Source organism: Balaenoptera borealis, assembly GCF_965194805.1.
Source record: "Balaenoptera borealis genome assembly, chromosome: 8".
Taxonomy (NCBI): domain Eukaryota; kingdom Metazoa; phylum Chordata; class Mammalia; order Artiodactyla; family Balaenopteridae; genus Balaenoptera; species Balaenoptera borealis.
In genome coordinates, this window is record NC_138865.1 from 122367335 (window position 1) to 122383722 (window position 16388).

Consider the following 16388-nt stretch of genomic DNA (forward strand, 5'->3'; position numbering starts at 1 on the left):
TCGGGGCAACTGGTCATTTTGAAAAGGAAAGTGTGCTATGTAACAGGCTAGGGCGTAGTGACCGAGGCGAAGTTCTCAGGTTCCAGCCAAACCAGAACCCCAACCAACAGGTTCTGGGAAGTAGGCAAGAACATGTGGCTTAGCTTGCAGGAGAAAGAGAATTCACAAGGCAGATCCAGCCACATGACAGCACTGGTTAATTCATCCCCCACAATTCACCCCAAGGAACCACCAGTGAGAATATTTATGGGTTCCAAAGCAGCTTATTTTGGGGAGTCAGGTGAGACAGCCCCCCTTGGGGTAAACCTAAAGATAAGACCACACAGGAAGCTGATGCCAAACTCGTATTTCCCTAGTAATCTCTAGTCTCCTTCCTCCTTGTGTTTTCCTGTTTCAGTGCATAATCCCTCAGATTCTAATTCTGTTTCATATTTAACTGACCCTTAAGTGAAATATCCCAAAATAAACTCTGGAGGAAGGTTCAGCATTAACACATTCTGACCTGTACTGGCACACAGTGTTGTACCATCAGACAATAAGAAAGCAAAGGATAGAGGTGTGTGTTTTCTGACGCAGAACACCTATCTATTGTATTTATTAGTGGATGCTGAGGAGTGACAGATTCCACAGTGGCCTATACTTCAACATCTGCTCCTTCCAGAGAGGCAAGGCGGAACTGATCTATGGGAGTCAGATCAGTCACAAACCCAGTTATGTTCCTGGAGTTAAACCGTGTCCAGGTTTGGAAGCTACTTGGTTTACTGAAGCCACAGTGAGGAAGTATCACTAATTCAGCATATGACAACATATTTCAAGTTCATGACATGCTAAAGCAACTCAGAACGTGTATACACTTCTTTTTGCTTATCTGCACAGGAGGCTATACAAGCACTTCTGGTGCCATGACATGAGCTTTTTTAATGTTCATACAAAACTACTTCTGGTGTTTTAAAGTAGCTTAAAAAAAAAAAGCCACTCCTTTTAGTTAATATAAATAGTTGCTTAAATAAGTATGAAGAACTGAAAGTCAGAAACGCAGGAAACTGACAAGACGGAGCTGGGAACCATGCCCCACTCACACCCTGCCCCCTGCTGCCACCGAATCACCATTTTGAAGGGCCCCAGCAGATAAGCTTTATTTAAGAGGCCAGCAGCTTTTCTGACTGCCTACCTGGAGATTCCATAAGATGCACTGAGCCCTATACAGAAAAACTGCATGCAACCAGAATCTCAGTGAGATGGTCTGAGGACACTTCATTCTCAGAAAAGATAAAGACATACTCTTGGTTTTATTGGTGGAAATGGTCTTTATGATGTCAAACCAAGTAACTGCCCTAGCTCAGCTGTTCTCCCACTTCCAGAGGTGAAGAACATGATCATAAAAGGAGCAAGTGGCTACAAGGCTGACGTCAGAGTCAGCTGCCTCCAGAGAGTGGCCACGCTCACAGATCTGGACCCCTGAGGCACGCAGCTGGCCGCCGTCCTTGTCCTCTGCAAAGGGCTGGAGAGGAGTCTTCAGCTTGCCTCCACTCTGGCGTTTGGTACCACCCTCTCCATCAGCATCAGCTAAACGCTCAAAACAGGGTGCTGGCGACTGGGCCGCATCCTTCAGGGAACAGACTGGGTCTGCTGTTTTGCCTCCTGGGTCGCTGCCAGGAGAGGACCCCAAGCAGAATGACGGATGGGTCTGCGGCAAGCGGCGGAAGTACAGCCAGGACCAGTCGACTCCATACACCAGCGAGTTGGGCAAGGTGTAGGACAGAGTGACTGGGAGCACTTCCTGATTCTCCTCTGGAGAGAGACAGGAGGACACGGGAAACTTACCCAAGGTTGATCTCATCAGCCCCACCCATGGCCCTACCCACCCTCGAAGCGAAACAGTGTGCCAAGAGCAACCACTGTGTGTCACGCAGAGGACTGTCAATATGCGGACAGACAGGCAGAGAAGCACAGACCATTATCCTGCAGGGAATGCACTCTGTGTTCCTGAGAGAGGAGTCAGCCTGCACTACAGAGCTAACCCTAACGCGTACCCTAACCCGTACCCTAACCCTAACCCATAACCTAACCCGTACCCTAACCCTACCCTGTACCACAACCCTACAGAGCTAACCCTAACCCTACCCTGTACCACAACCCTACAGAGCTAACCCTAACCCTACCCTGTACCACAACCCTACAGAGCTAACCCTAACCCTACCCTGTACCACAACCCTACAGCGCTAACCCTAACCCTAAACCCTAACCCTAACCCTACAGAGCTAACCCTAACCCTAAACCCTAACCCTAACCCTACAGAGCTAACCCTAACCCTAACCCGAATCTGAACCCTTAGGACTTGGCAGAAGCTTCTTGTTAAGACTTAAAAGCAAAGGAAAAATGAGTGACCCAAATGGAGGGAAAGGGGTGTATGAGAAATGAAGGGAACAGCACGTGTAAAGCACAGAGGTGGAAAGACCCCGGCGTGTGTGAGGAACCACACATGAGTGGACGTGGCTGAGGTGTCATTAGGAACTAGCGACATGTCAGAAGGGTCCTGTCATGCAGAGCTCGGCATGCTGCATTAGAGAGTTTGGACTTGAGTTGGAAAGGGAGTAACTCACTGAAGAGTTGAAGCGTGAGCAGCTTTCCTTATGGTGAGTTGCTATGGCAACTCTGAAGACGGAGGGCAGGACGGGCAAAGGCCCGGCCTTATTCTGGACAGAACACAGCTGAGAAAGTAATATGCGACCAGAAAAAGAAATGAGGTGTTACCAAACCTGAGGTGGTCAAGGGTCCAGGGCAAGGCCGAGGCTGGCAAGAGCAGCCTCAGAAAACGAGTGGCCAGTGAGCTGGGGATGCGGGCTTAGAAAACTGTCACCAGCCGGCAGGCCCAGTGGCCGGCCATTCAGTCTTCAGTTAGCCTGGATGCCACTGCCGCCTCCCAAGTGCAGGATCAATGCCACTGCACTCTGAAGTGTGATCAGAATCTGAACCACGACCAGAAAAAGCAGTGATGCGGACTGGCTGCAGCTGGCATCAGGAAACACACCAAGGATACAACCAGGGCCCTGGAGATCCTCCTCCGTAACCCAGGGCTTCGCCTGAGCAGAGGCAGCTCCAGAGAGGAGCTGGACACCAAGCTTCCCCTGAGAGCAGAGAGGCGCCCTGGCACCACCGCCGAAGGAAGCTCCCAGGAGCCCTCCCCGCGCCACGCGGTGCACGCTGGGGTACCGGGAGGCGGGGGTCGCTGGGACAATAAAGGCGCATTGTAGCCGTACATCCAACCAGTGGCAGCACCCGCTCGCGCCCCAGGTGGACACAGCAGCCTTCCTACCACCCAGTAACAGCACATCCACTACTCAGGTGCATGTGCAGCATGAACTGAACAACCACGCTGGGCAACAAGAAGTCGCAAAGTTCCATAAAGTAGAAACAGGACAAGCAACACTGATCACAACGCAATAAAACAAAATTAATAATGTGGTCAAAATACGAAAAATTGCTTCCACCTAGAAATTTTAGAACCTTCTACTAAACCACACTTGGGTAAAAGGGGAAATACAAACTCAAATCATAGAATTTCTTCATAAAAATGAAAATGAAATTACTACATATCAGAACCTAAAAGTGTGCTTAAATCAGAGAAAAATTCAGACATAAAAACACTTAATACAAAGTAATAAAGGTAAGTGCATTGTATTCCCAACTCAAAATGCTAGAAAAAAAACAAAGGAGGCACATGGAGAGAAACAACAAAGATAAAAGGAGAGGTTGATGAGGTGGAGAACAGAAACCACATGCCTATAATAAAAAATTAAAACCCTGCTTCTTTAAAAGAAATGAAATATACACACTACTAACTAACCTAATTAAGGAAAAAGACATAAAAAATATTGTATACTTGCGTAAGTATACAAAGTAAAACATGATAAAAGGGAAATAACTGTTAGAGAAAAAAAATTTTTTTTTTTATATCAAAGTGACTTTACACATCTTTGGGCAAATAAATTTCAAAATGTAGATGAAATGAATAGCTGCCTAGGAAACTACGATTCACCAAAATTGACCCCAGGCCTTCCCTGGTGGTCCAGTGGTTAAGACTTCACACTTCCACTGCAGGGGGCGCGGAGGATCCCGCATGCCGCCTGGCGTGGCCAAAAAAAAAAAAGAAGAAAGAAAAAGGAAAACAAAATTGACCCCAGTAGAGACATAAAGCATAAACAAACCAACTTCCATAGAAAAATATAGAGAAAGTTAACACGGAACCATCATTCAAAAATATATCAGGCCCAGATAGTCTCACAGGAGATTTTTTTTTTTTTTACCAAATCTTGAATGAAAAGATAATCCAAACGGCATATAAATTTTTCAAGAGAAAATGAAGAAAAATTTTCACACTTTTGGTTTTGATTCTCACATGAACCAAACATAATGCTGCTAAATAGCACAAAAGAAAGTTTGTGTCTCCTTTGAACATTAATGAAAGTCCCAAATAAAGTATTACCACAGTCCAATACCACGCTAAAAAAAAAATAACATACCTTCCAAAGACACACAGATGGCCGAAAGGCACATGAAAAGACGCTCAACATGGTCAACCATCAGAGAAACGCAAATAAAAACCACAATGAGGTATAACCTCACACCTGTCTGAATGGCCATCATCAAAAAGACCACAAATAACAAATGTTAGTGAGGATGTGGAGAAAAGGGAACCCTCCTCCACTGTTGGTGGGAATGTAAATTGGTGCAGCCACTGTGGAAAACAGTATGGAGGTTCCTCAAAAAACTGAAAATAGAACTAACTACTGTATGATCTGGCAATTCCAAATGAAAAACTTCAAAAAGATATATGCACCCCAATGTTCATAGCAGCATTATTTACAATTGCCAAGATATGGAAGCAACCTAAGAGTCCATCAACAAATGAATGGATAAATAAGATGTGGTGTATATATACAGTGGAATATTACTCAGCCATAGAAAAGAATGAAATTTTGCCATCTGCAACATGGATGGACCTGAAAGGTATTATGCTTAGTGAAATAAGTCAAAGAAAGACAAATACTATACGATATCACTTATATGTAGAATCTAAACTATACAACAACTAGTGAATATAACAAAAAAGAAACAGATGTAGAGAACAAACTAGTGGTTACCAGTAAGGGGAGGGAAGGGGGAGGGGCAAGATAGAGGTAGGGGATTAAAAGGTACAAACTATTATGTATAAAATAAATATACTACAAGGATATATTGTACAGGGACTTCCCCGGCAGTCCAGTGGGTAGGACTCTGCGCTTCCACTGCAGGGGGCATGGGTTCGATCCCTGATGAGGAACTAAGATCCCACATGCCGTGGCCAAAAACAAAAACAAGAAAAGGATATATTGTATAGCACAGGGAATATAACCAATATTTTATAATAACTATAAATAGAATATAACTTTTAAAAACTGTTAACCAGTATATTGTATACCTAAAACATAATACTGTAAATCAACTATACCTCAAAAAAACTTTTTGACAACTAAAACAAAACAAAACCATAACCAAGTGGGATTTACTCCAGGAATATATTCCATATTAGGAAATCCATAAACAAAGTTTACCATATTAATATATCTAAGGAGAAAAATAATACAGTTCAATGGGTATTATAAAAGCATTTGACAAAAAAATCAACAATTCCTAATTTTAAAAAATACTCATGAAAACATGGATTGATGAATACTAAGCACACACATTAGTCCTTATATATCATCAAACCAAGTGGGAACCAGCAGGGACCCTATCAAGGTCAGGAATAGGGCTTCCCTGGTGGTGCAGTGGTTGGGAATCCAGTCTGCCAGTGCAGGGGACACAGGTGCGAGTCCTGGTCCGGGAAGATCCCACATGCCATGGAGCAGCTAAGCCCATGTGCCACAACTACTGAGCCTGTGCTCTTGAGCCCGTGCACCACAACTACTGAGCCCATGCATCCTAGGGCCCACGTGCCACAAATACTGAGCCCGCGTGCTGCAACTACTGAAGCCTGCATGCCTAGAGCCTGTGCTCCGCAACAAGAGAAGCCACTGCAATGAGAAGCCCACGCACCGCAATGAAGAGTAGCCCCCGCTTGCCGCAACTAGAGAAAGCCCGCACGCAGCAACAAAGACCCAATGCAGCCAAAAATAAGAATAAAAAAAAAAAACAAAAACAAACAAGCAAAAGAAGCAACTTATGGGATGCAGTGAAAGCAGAGCTTGGAGGGCAACTGGTGGCTGTAAATCCTATGCTAGAAAAGAAAAAGCTTGCAAATTGTTTTACAGCAAGAACTATCAGAGCACATTCACGTGGTAAACAGAAATGATGCAGTAGACGGAGGACTGAAGATTCAGAAGACGAAGCCCTTGAGAACAGCCAGTACGGGGAGGAGACTGACCTTGGAACCACCATGGGAGGTGCCTATGATCCCTTGTTTGTACAGAGGAGGGGGACGGGAGATCACGAGGGATGCATGAGGCGGGGAGAGCAGGGGGTGGGGGTTTAAGAAAAGAAAACGTGGAACAGTCCTGACAGTGAAGAATCACTGGCTACAGAAAGGTCAAGGTTGGCCTGGCAAGGGACCCACAGTAGCATAAACTTGAAGTGAGATCACGCAAGGTGGCTGTTTCCCTCCAGCCACGTTCTGTGGCTCAGGCATAAGCAGACTGGGGTTTATCAGTGCTGGATTCTGCCCAGAGGGTATGAGGGAGGAGCAAGGGGAAGAGTTTAACGATGTCTGGAACATAAGGCCATGGAGCCTACGCCGTCCGCAAGCAGGAAGACTTGGCAAAAGGTGGGACAAGGATGGTTATGCAAGCGACCAGTGGTTAACACCTCTGGAGGAGAGGTCCCAATGGGGCCAGCAGACTGCTGAATGCAGAAGGTACCGAAATAATTGAGATGGTCAGGGAAGAACCACGGTAGGAGAGCAGCGTGCTTGAAACTGAGATTCTGAAGTCGGCAGAGTTACAAATCATGGCAAGGCCTAGGGGGCGACCCTGGGAACGTGTGGAGGGTGCAGGAAGAGCTTGGTGGAGCCCCCGCCCCAGGCCCCCCACTCACCTATTGCCTTTTGGCAGTCGAAGATCGTAAAGCCACCATGCATACACGCTGCCAGGAGCAGGTGGTGGTGGAAAGGGTGCCACTTGAGTCTCCACACCCCGCCCTGCATGGGCACGTCCGCCAACGGCTGCTTCACGCTCCGAGTGTCCCAGAGAAGAACGTGCTCGTCGTAGCTAAAACCCATCGACCGCGGAGGGCGTGCAGGAAAGCCAGGCCCCGGGGCAGCAGGGGTCACCTCCCGGAAGACCCGGCCCACTTCCCCTCCAGGACACGGCTGCTTTCCCAAACCCCGACGCCCGCACTCTGGGGGGAGAGTCGGCCCAGTCAAGCACCACAATGGTCAACAGGAGGAAAGGAAGCGACAGTGCAGGAGGAACCCGTGTGCACGGACCCTAGGGGACTCACCTTCCCGTGGCCAAGACGTTCTCGCAATGGGGGCTACTCTGGACGCTGCACACGCCCATGGAGTGTCTGAGAGCGAAGGGTGAGCCTGAGCAAGCGCCCGGCAGCCCTGCTCCTCCCGCGGAAGGCCGCGGCGGGGCACGGAGGGCTGGCCCCCCACGCCGAGCACTGGCCCCTCGGTGACTTACCTCCTGCTTGTGAACACGGGTGTGCCAGGGGTCCTGGTGTCCCAGCCTTTCAGAAGGCCATCGTCCCCACCTGCACGGAAACAGAAACACCCACTGATGAGGAAGGGCAATGACAACAGGACCTGGCCGTTTCTCAGGGAATGGGTTTATGTCTGGAAATTCCCATGGGTGGCTTTTCTCGGGTTTCAGGCTGCCACAGGCAGGGGAGCCCCAGAAACAGTCACCCCTGTGCTGTAACCGTGTCTTCAGACACCTGCAGGGAAGAAGGGAAAGACAGAGGCTACACTCCCGTAGGAAAAGGGCAGACCTTTTATGGGGGCAGAATGACCAGGTCACACAAGACTCAACCCTTCGGGCTCCTGATGCCAGGAACCAGAGCGGCCCCGTCGAAGGGCTCTGAACAGACCTGCGTGCAGGAGGCAGCAGACGAGGAGGCTTTGTAAGGTTCTGGAACCTCTGACACACCGCCATGTGTTTTAAAGAGAAATGCCCTTTGTAACCTTACAGTAAAAGAGCCCTGTGCTTGTTTGGGGGAAACTGAAAGGATAGAAAGAACAAGGGAGCTGGTGCCCTGATCCACAACCAGTCTTTGAAGAAAAACAACATCAAGATAGAATGTCATGGTATCTCAGGGGAAGGGAAGAAACACTGAAGAGGAAGACCTACAGAGAGGACAAAAAGGAGCAAAAAGACAACCACGTCAGCCTGAAACTCCATCCGTCCATCATCTACCACCCACCCACCCACCCATCCATCCATTCACCCATCCATCCATCCATCCATCCACCATCCATAAGCCATCCATCCACCCCCCCACTCAGCCACCCACAGGTACTTACTGAGCACACCACAGATCCCCGTATCAGACACGACGGATGGGGGATGAACGTGGTCTGTGACAAAGCGGATCACAGAGTCGGTCCATCCGGGCACTGAGCCTGCGTGTGAGCCTCAAACACAAGCTGCCGTTCTGTGGCAAATCTGTGAAGAGAACTGGTGTGGCTTCTTTACACACCAGTCTCTCCTCTTTCTCTCACACTCCACATTTGCTCCACCAGGAAATCCTACTGACTGACCTTCACACAAAGCAGTCTTCCTACTTCTCCTCCTCTCCACGGCTCCCACCTTAGCCTGAGTCATTCTCATACCTCACCTGCACGGCAGGTCTCCAGCCTATACCCTCACCCCCTTGCAGTCTACACTCAACATATTAGCTGAAGGGATCCTCTTAAGTTTGCTTTTTAATTTATTTTTAAAATTTATTTATTATTATTATTTTTTGGCTGCATTGGGTCTTCGTTGCTGTGTGCAGGCTTTCTCTAGTTGCGGCGAGCGGGGGCTACTCTTCATTGCGGTGTGCAGGCTTCTCATTGTGGTGGCCTCTCTTTGTTGCGGAGCACAGGCTCTAGGCGCACGGGCTCAGTAGTTGTGGCTCGCAGGCTCTAGAACGCGGGCTCAGTAGTTGTGGCGCACGGACTTAGTTGCTCCGTGGCATGTGGGATCTTCCCGGACCAGGGCTCGAACCCATGTCCCCTGCATTGGCAGGCGGATTCTTAACCAGGGAAGTCCCGGATCCTCTTAAATTTTAAAATGTAAGTCGGGAAATGTCATTCCTCTGTTCAGTATCCTACAATGGCTTCATTCCACTCCGAGCAAAAGCCCAAGTCCCCCCGTGCGGCCTGTAAGGCCCCGTGCCCTGTCTCTGTGACTCCTGATCTTGCCTTCTCTATTCTACCGCTCACTCATGTCATTCTGGCCAGACTGGCCACTCGCTACTCTGAACACACCGGGCTCTGTGATGGCACAGTCTGCACCTGCTTGCAGCACCTGATGCCCTCGGCCTGTTCTAGCTTTCTCCTTTCCAAAGCACCTGTCACCTACGGTGCATATTACGCTTAGCGTTCACTGTCTATCTCCCTGCAAGCGACAGAAGTGCAATGAAGGCAGGGACTGCTGTCTCTTGCTCACGGATGCCTCCTGAACCCCTAGGACAGTGCTTGGCACGCAGGAGGTGCTCAACAGATGTTTGCTGGATGAATGAATTGGTGTTGAATTATTAAATCACTGTCCTACTACACCCTTGCTCTGAATTAGCTAAGCCTCAAGGCAGAAGAACTAATCTACAAATGAGAGCTCAAAAAATTAAATCTTTATCGTTCCCCCTGAGTCTGTTCAAGGGTGTGACAGCAAAAACTCCAGAAAGGATCCTCTCTCAGGGGAAAAGCATTAAACACAAAATCATAATCAGGATGAGCGGGACTTCCCAGGCGGCCCAGTAGTTAAGAATCCACACTTCCAATGCAGTGGGCTCGGGTTCGATCCCTGGTCAGGGAATTAAGATCCCGTAGGCCGCACAGTGCGGCCTAAAACATTAATCAATTGATTGATTAATTTTTAAAAAGAAGAAGAGAAAACCAACAAGACACAGACTCACGGGAGCGGCGAGCGGACAGAGATGTGTGATTTGGGTGAGCAGACCCTGTCCCGGGGCCGGGACATCAGGGAGGCGCGGGTGTGTGGCAGGGCAGCACGGGGCGCATGGGGCTCAGCCGGAGCCCCGCGGAGTGAGGCGCTGGGAGCAGCCCTGCACGAGCGCTGCGGTGCTGGCGAGACAACGCAGAGACGCTCAGGAAACAAGGTCTGGTTAAACCACCGAAACACAGTGTTTGTGGAAGACACACAGTAAGTGAGTCAGGAGAGCAGCAATGCGGAGCGAGAGGAGGATCCAGACAGAGGTCAGAGGACGGCGAACACTGTGGTCAGAGGGAAAGGAGCCCAAAAGCAGAAGGGAGAGGAGCCAGAGGAAGAAGGGGCAAGTCCAGATGGCATGGCGTTGATGACCCAGGGAAAAGAACGTGCGGGAGCGAGGGGTCGGGCACGCGAACACCGCGGAGAGGCCAAGACGAGGCCGATGTGTGCCCTGGACTGGGCGCCCGCTGTCCCTCAGCAGGGGCTTCTGGGGGCCCAGGGAGATCGTGCAGCACCCTGACAGGCCAGCAGAACAGCCCTGCAGCCCTGGCCTCCCCGTCTCGCCCTGGAGCTCAGAACACTACCAGCAACTGGACGCAGAAAGGGATACGGGCGCAGACGGCTTCTTGCCTCTGCAAATTTGGCAGCTCCTCTTCTGTCTTCTCTCAGAGACCCGTGCCCCGGCCTGCCGTGCGCATGAAAGGAGCTGACCCGAACTACCCCGTTCCCACGGCAGCACCTCGCTCCACACACACCACTCTCAATACCAGGAAGTCAGCCCTCTCTCTCCCTCACGCTTCCCTTTCCCCAGGAAGATAAGCTACTCCAAAAGGGAACAGACAAGCCTGAAATGCATGACAAGTCAATACTGGACCCAAAGCACCAGGTGGAAAGCAAGGAGTTCCCACTGGATTTCCGAGCGTGAGAAGAAGCATCCAACACTCAGAGCAATGGCGGGGGGCAGCGGCTCCCAAGGGGGCTGCTCTAACACCGGGGGCACTGCCACCCAAGACCCTGCAGTGCCTGCAGCAAACTGCACTTCACTCTCCGAGGAGCAGCTAAGTGAACACCAACTACAGCTTCTGCCCCAGAAAACAGACTCTCCGAAAAGGTCTTTGAGATCCCAACGTGGCCAGAATGACGCCCTTGGCCCGTGCCTCCTCAGCAAGTCTTCAGAGACGGGCGCCCAGCGGAGGAGTACCAACCTGAATACACGACTTCCGTCTGCCAGTAATCGAAAGCAGCAGCCCAGGCCTCAAAGTGATGGGCCTGCCACGTGCCCACGGCCTGCATTCCTGGCCCTGCCTGGTACGCCTGCAGGAGATGGAGCTGCCCGCTGGAGTCGCTGCTAATGATCTTCAAGGGCTGGTCACCGGCCCTAGACACAGGGAAGCAGTGGGGAAATCTGGCTGAAATATATCCACTGACCCAAACTCACCGCCTCTTCTGGCTCCCAACCAGTGACCCTTTATGCCCCCAAGACCTGTCACAGAGAGGCTCTCCAGGACCTGGTACAGGGACACGCCTCTTAAGAGGCTTGCCTGGGCAGAGACCAAAGCTACCAGTAGCTTGTCAAAATAAACCAGGGTCAGCTTCTCCTGATGAAAACACTCTTTTCAGATGAGGACTGGCAGTGATACGCCCAGGCTTGGGGAGCCACAGTCAAGGCTAGCACGAGGTGGCTTTCCTTCTCTCTTGCATGAAAATAGGACGGGACCCTCAGAGGAAGGACAGGCCCGTCACCGCTGGCCCTCACCTTCCGGCTTTCCCAGTGGACCAGTCCAAGGACAAGGCCAGACACTGCTTTTCCAGGGCAAAGCGGGAGAACGGCTGTAGTGTGTAAGAGTTCTGCTGGAGAGAAAAGAACGCCATCAAAGGGGAACAGCCCCGGAACCCTGAGAAGACTATTCCCCTGGCTTGGGTATGCCATGCTTTCCTCATCTACTCGGCGAACAAAGTGTGTCAGTCACTCACTCACAGCAGAACCTGAGGACAGGGACTTCCCTGGTGGCACAGTGGTTAAGAATCCGCCTGCCAATGCAAGGGACACGGGTTCGAGCCCTGGTTCGGGAAGATCCCATGTGCCGTGGAGCAACTAAGCCCGTGTGCCCCAACTACTGAGCCTGTGCTCTAGAGCCCGCGAGCCACAACTACTGAGCCCGTGTGCCACAACTACTGAAGCCCGTGGACCTAGAGCCCGTGCTCTGCAACAAAGACAAGCCACCACAACGAGAAGCGCGCTCGCAGCGACGAAGACCCAGTGCAGCCAAAAAATAAATTAAAAAAAAAAAAAGAACCTGAGGACACTGCAGACGGCCCAGGCCCTCCAGGAGCGCTCACACCTGAAGGAGGACTTTCCCACACATGTGACCCCAGGGGAAGCAGGTCTCTGCTTCTCAGACCCGTCGCTGTCCAAGCCCTCCTGGAGACTACTGCAGGCTCCAGGGAGCACCGCTGGTGCGGGTTCCCCACTGCCTCCAGGGACAGAGACAAGGAGAACTTTCCTCTGATTCTCTTTCAGAAGCCACAGCTAGCCATTAAAATGCTGTTTCTCTTTTCTGAGGTCCAAGTTTTACTATCTAGGCAACCTAGACAGCGCTCAGCTCCATCAACAGGGTTCCAGCAGCTGCATCCTCTCTTGGGTTTACCTGTTCCTGCCTCCAGCTCTGGTTCTAGATATCCTCCCCAGATATTTCTTCCCTCTTTCCTAAGACAGGGCTGCTGCTCTCAGCTGGCCTGAAGCAAGGACCTTGCTATACAAGCCCTCAGGTGCTGTGAATCCAAGACCAGCTGGACCTCTGCTCCAATCCCACTTGCAGCACCTACATTAGAGTGGGTCCCCCCACAGACAGGGCACGGTCTTGTGGGCTGTTTCCTTCAACCCACTATATGCCTTCCCTGTCCCCTCCCTCCCCCAACATGTGGTCATTTTACAAATGCACGGTACAGGATCACTGTCAGATGCTTGGGAAAATACACGTAGGAATCACGTGCTCTCCTAATTATCAATGAGAAACGCCACTTTCACCCAGTAAATGCGCTGCTCTCCTCAGCCCCAGCATCATCAACCCAAGATGCTGGCCCAGGCTTTCCTTACAGGACTTTCAGGTCCAGTGAAAGCCCCTCTGCTGATGACACACAAGGTGTCCTCCCCTTGGAGTTAGATACAGAACCCAATAACTCAAAATTGACCCTGTGCTACCTTAGAATGTTTTATGGTAAAGTTCACCGTTGAACAGAAACTGTCCTAGAAAAATGTTTGTATCAGCACAGCCTCCCTCCCAAACCCCCTCCATCCAGGTTCCTTCCACCCTCCACTAAGCCTGCCCCAGTCACTCACCTCGGATCGCACCAAGCGGAGTAGCTCTATGGACCCAGCAGCCTCTGCCACTCCCAAGAGCGCATGGCCGGCCACAGCAATGTGGCACCTGAGGAGAGAACACACATGCCGGTCACAACACAGGATGTGCCAGAGTACAGGAGAACACTATGCGCCCCAGTAACTCATTGTTTAAATTTCAGCTCCGGGGAAGTCCCTGGCGGTCCAGTGGTTAGAACTCTGCGCTTTCACTGCCCAGGGCCCAGATTCGATCCCTGTTAGGGGAACTAAGATCCAACAAGCCGCGCAGCACGGCCATAAATAAATAAATGTATTTACTTCAGCTCCAAAACCAGGTTGGAGCTTACAGTTCTGTTCCAACAAGATCACCCAGCTTAGGAAGCAGAAAACTAGCCTCACTTCCCAGACTGACAGTACCTGTAGGGCTTGGAAACTGAAAAGGGAAACGAGCCCCGAGTCTACAGCATCCTCCAAGTGCCAACAGGCAGGCAGGACAGCACAGTGAAGAAATGAACCCAAACTTCAGACACTTCCCCGTCCTGTTGAATGCTGTCAGGCAGCAGGCTCCTCTGACTAAACAATTAGGTACTCATGACAAATTCCAAACAAGGGGAACGGTTATCAAACTTGTACCATTTCATGTCCAGGATCGCCGAAGTATCTCTTCTTTGGACCTCAACCAGGGGGCAAGAAGAGCTGTCCTCATTGAAACTATACAGGTAGAGACGACCAAAACGAATTTGAGGCTCATCAACATCCAGTCCACTCTACAAAAAATGCAAATGTGTTCTCTGATTACCTTAATAAATACTGAGGAACCCAAGGAATGGGAAAAGGGACTGAGGGAAAGAAGAGGTTTGCCAAGACTCCGGACCTCTGCCTGGAAGCAGCACCGATGATTTTCCGAGCTGGAGAAACGTCTCTTCTCTTGTATGTGATTAATGAGTAGGTGGATAAACCCTGCTGGGCCCAGGATGGGAGGCTCCTTCTAAATGGGGGGGGGCCAATAGGGAGGAGCTACAGTTACGGTCCCCACAGGGCACAGTTTGCCTGGGAGAGTCCTGGCTTAGGCCTGTTGCTCCGGTGCCATTTTTCACTCTTAAAAGTGTCCTGGTTTGGATCCGCATAGCTACATGCCTTCAAGAGATTACGTACAGCTCCTATGAAATTCCATTTTCTTTTTGCTCTAGACTTCATCCATAACCTTGACGACGCCTGCAGAGAGACGACATCCCGCTTTCAGGATGCCCTGTCTCTAACCTACATTCTGGCCACAAGGCCAAGGTCGCATCCACACCTCCTGAACGACTCCACACAAGACTTTTTCCCTTTCAGCCTCCCCCGCAGCAGATCACAGAGGTCTCAAAGCCTGTGGTCGGCTCTGCCTCTCACGAGCCTTTTCTCGCCCTTCTTGAGAGAGGAGTTCGAGTCTGGGGCTTTAGGTGCTCGGGAAATGCCACCTGAGATCGCAGACCTGCAAACCTACGGTGAAGACCTCCCTAGGCCAGGATGGCCCCGCGCACCTTGCTCTCCGGGTCGGCGGGCTGGTCCTCCGGCTTCCGCAGCTGGTAGGTGCCGCACGCCAGCAAGTGCCTGCAGCCCTCCAGCGGGCACCACTCCACCGAGTCCACGGTGTGCTCCGTGTCCACCGCCTGCAACAGCCGGACGCGACTGCCGGCCGCCCAGCATTCGGAGAAGGACGCGGCGGCGACCGGGGTGGCGGACAGCGGGCGGCGGAGAAGTGAGGAAGCCAGGCTGACAGCAGGGTCCCCGCGCCCGCGGCGCCAAGAAGGTGCACAGCCCAAGGGGCGGTACTTCTCCCACTTCCGCCGTCGTCCCCATGACGCCTTCCGGGGAGGGACTTCCGGCCCCCGTGGACGCCAGCGTGAGGCCGAGATCTCACGCCCCCTGCCGGCCGGGGGACCTCGACTGGACCCACGTGCCACGGCACGGCGCGCCCACTGCCGTGGCGGCGAGACGCGGGCCTGGGAGGGGACAGCCAAGCGTCCAGCACAAGAGTCACGGGCGAGCTGGGCTCTGAAGGGGGAGCAGAGGAAAGCAGGGCATGGAGGTGGGGTGTGCAAGGGGCCTGGGCGTCCAGGGAGCAGAGTTCAGGGTCTGACCCAAAAGGGCTGGGCCTGGGCTGCCCTCCCTCTCCCTGGTCATGTCCACCCCAAGGAGCTGCCCATAGGGCAGGAAGCGCGGCGCATCGGTGGGCGCACATCTGCCTGCCAGGACAGCAGAGAAAGGAGACAGGGTCGGCCACAGGGCCCCAAGCACGGGTGGTGGACGGGAAGGTGGACAGAGGGCATGGAGAAGAGCCAGCGTCTGAACCCCAGGGGCAGGGGTCTGTGTGCCAGTTAGATTTAGGATGAAGGGGAGGACACCCAGCACAGCCACGATCTGATTTAGTAAACCAAGTATGTGCCGACAGCATTCAATAAAGTCAGTGAACTCTACAGAACAGGTTTGGGGAAGGCAATTGTCTGATATTGTTATGGATTGAATTGTGTCCCCGAAAAAGATATGTTGAAGTCTTATCTCCAGTACCACAGAATGTGACCTTTGGAAACAGGGTCTTTACAGAGGTACTCCAGTTAAAATGAGGTCATTAGGGTGGCCCTAATCCAGTATGACTGGCATCCTTAGGAAGGGGAGATGTGGTCTGTTAGACACCAACGGAAGACAATGTAAAGACTGGTAGGTCTCTAAGAGGCAAGCACTGCCTGAGGCTGCTGGAAGCTGGGAGAGCCTGGAACAAACCTTCCCTAGAGCCTTCAGAGGGAGCATGGCCCTGCCCACACCTTGATTTGAGAATTCTGGCTTCTAGGACCTAGACCATACATTGTTTTCAGCCACCAGCTTGAGATAATTTGTCATGGCAGCTCCAGGAAATGGGACAAGACTGAAATCCACAT

General features: G+C 51.4%; 1 protein-coding gene and 1 long non-coding RNA gene across 2 annotated transcripts; both read right to left on the reverse strand.

Annotated features, from left to right (window-relative positions):
* Positions 1-1265: 1265 nt before the first annotated feature.
* Positions 1266-15569, reverse strand: DPH7 (diphthamide biosynthesis 7; the record flags this gene model as incomplete). Its single annotated transcript, XM_082401932.1, has 11 exons — positions 1266-1791; positions 7072-7244; positions 7477-7542; positions 7662-7731; positions 8501-8554; positions 11336-11508; positions 11887-11981; positions 13471-13558; positions 14104-14237; positions 14345-14458; positions 14994-15569. Coding segments are annotated over 11 exons (1995 nt in total), but the record flags the coding sequence as incomplete, so codon positions are not given.
* On the reverse strand, positions 8911-11329 carry LOC309633302. Its single transcript, XR_014247414.1, has 2 exons — positions 10092-11329; positions 8911-8978 (listed from the first exon to the last, which is right to left on the reverse strand). It is a non-coding gene; the product is annotated as an uncharacterized lncRNA (long non-coding RNA).
* Positions 15570-16388: the final 819 nt, after the last annotated feature.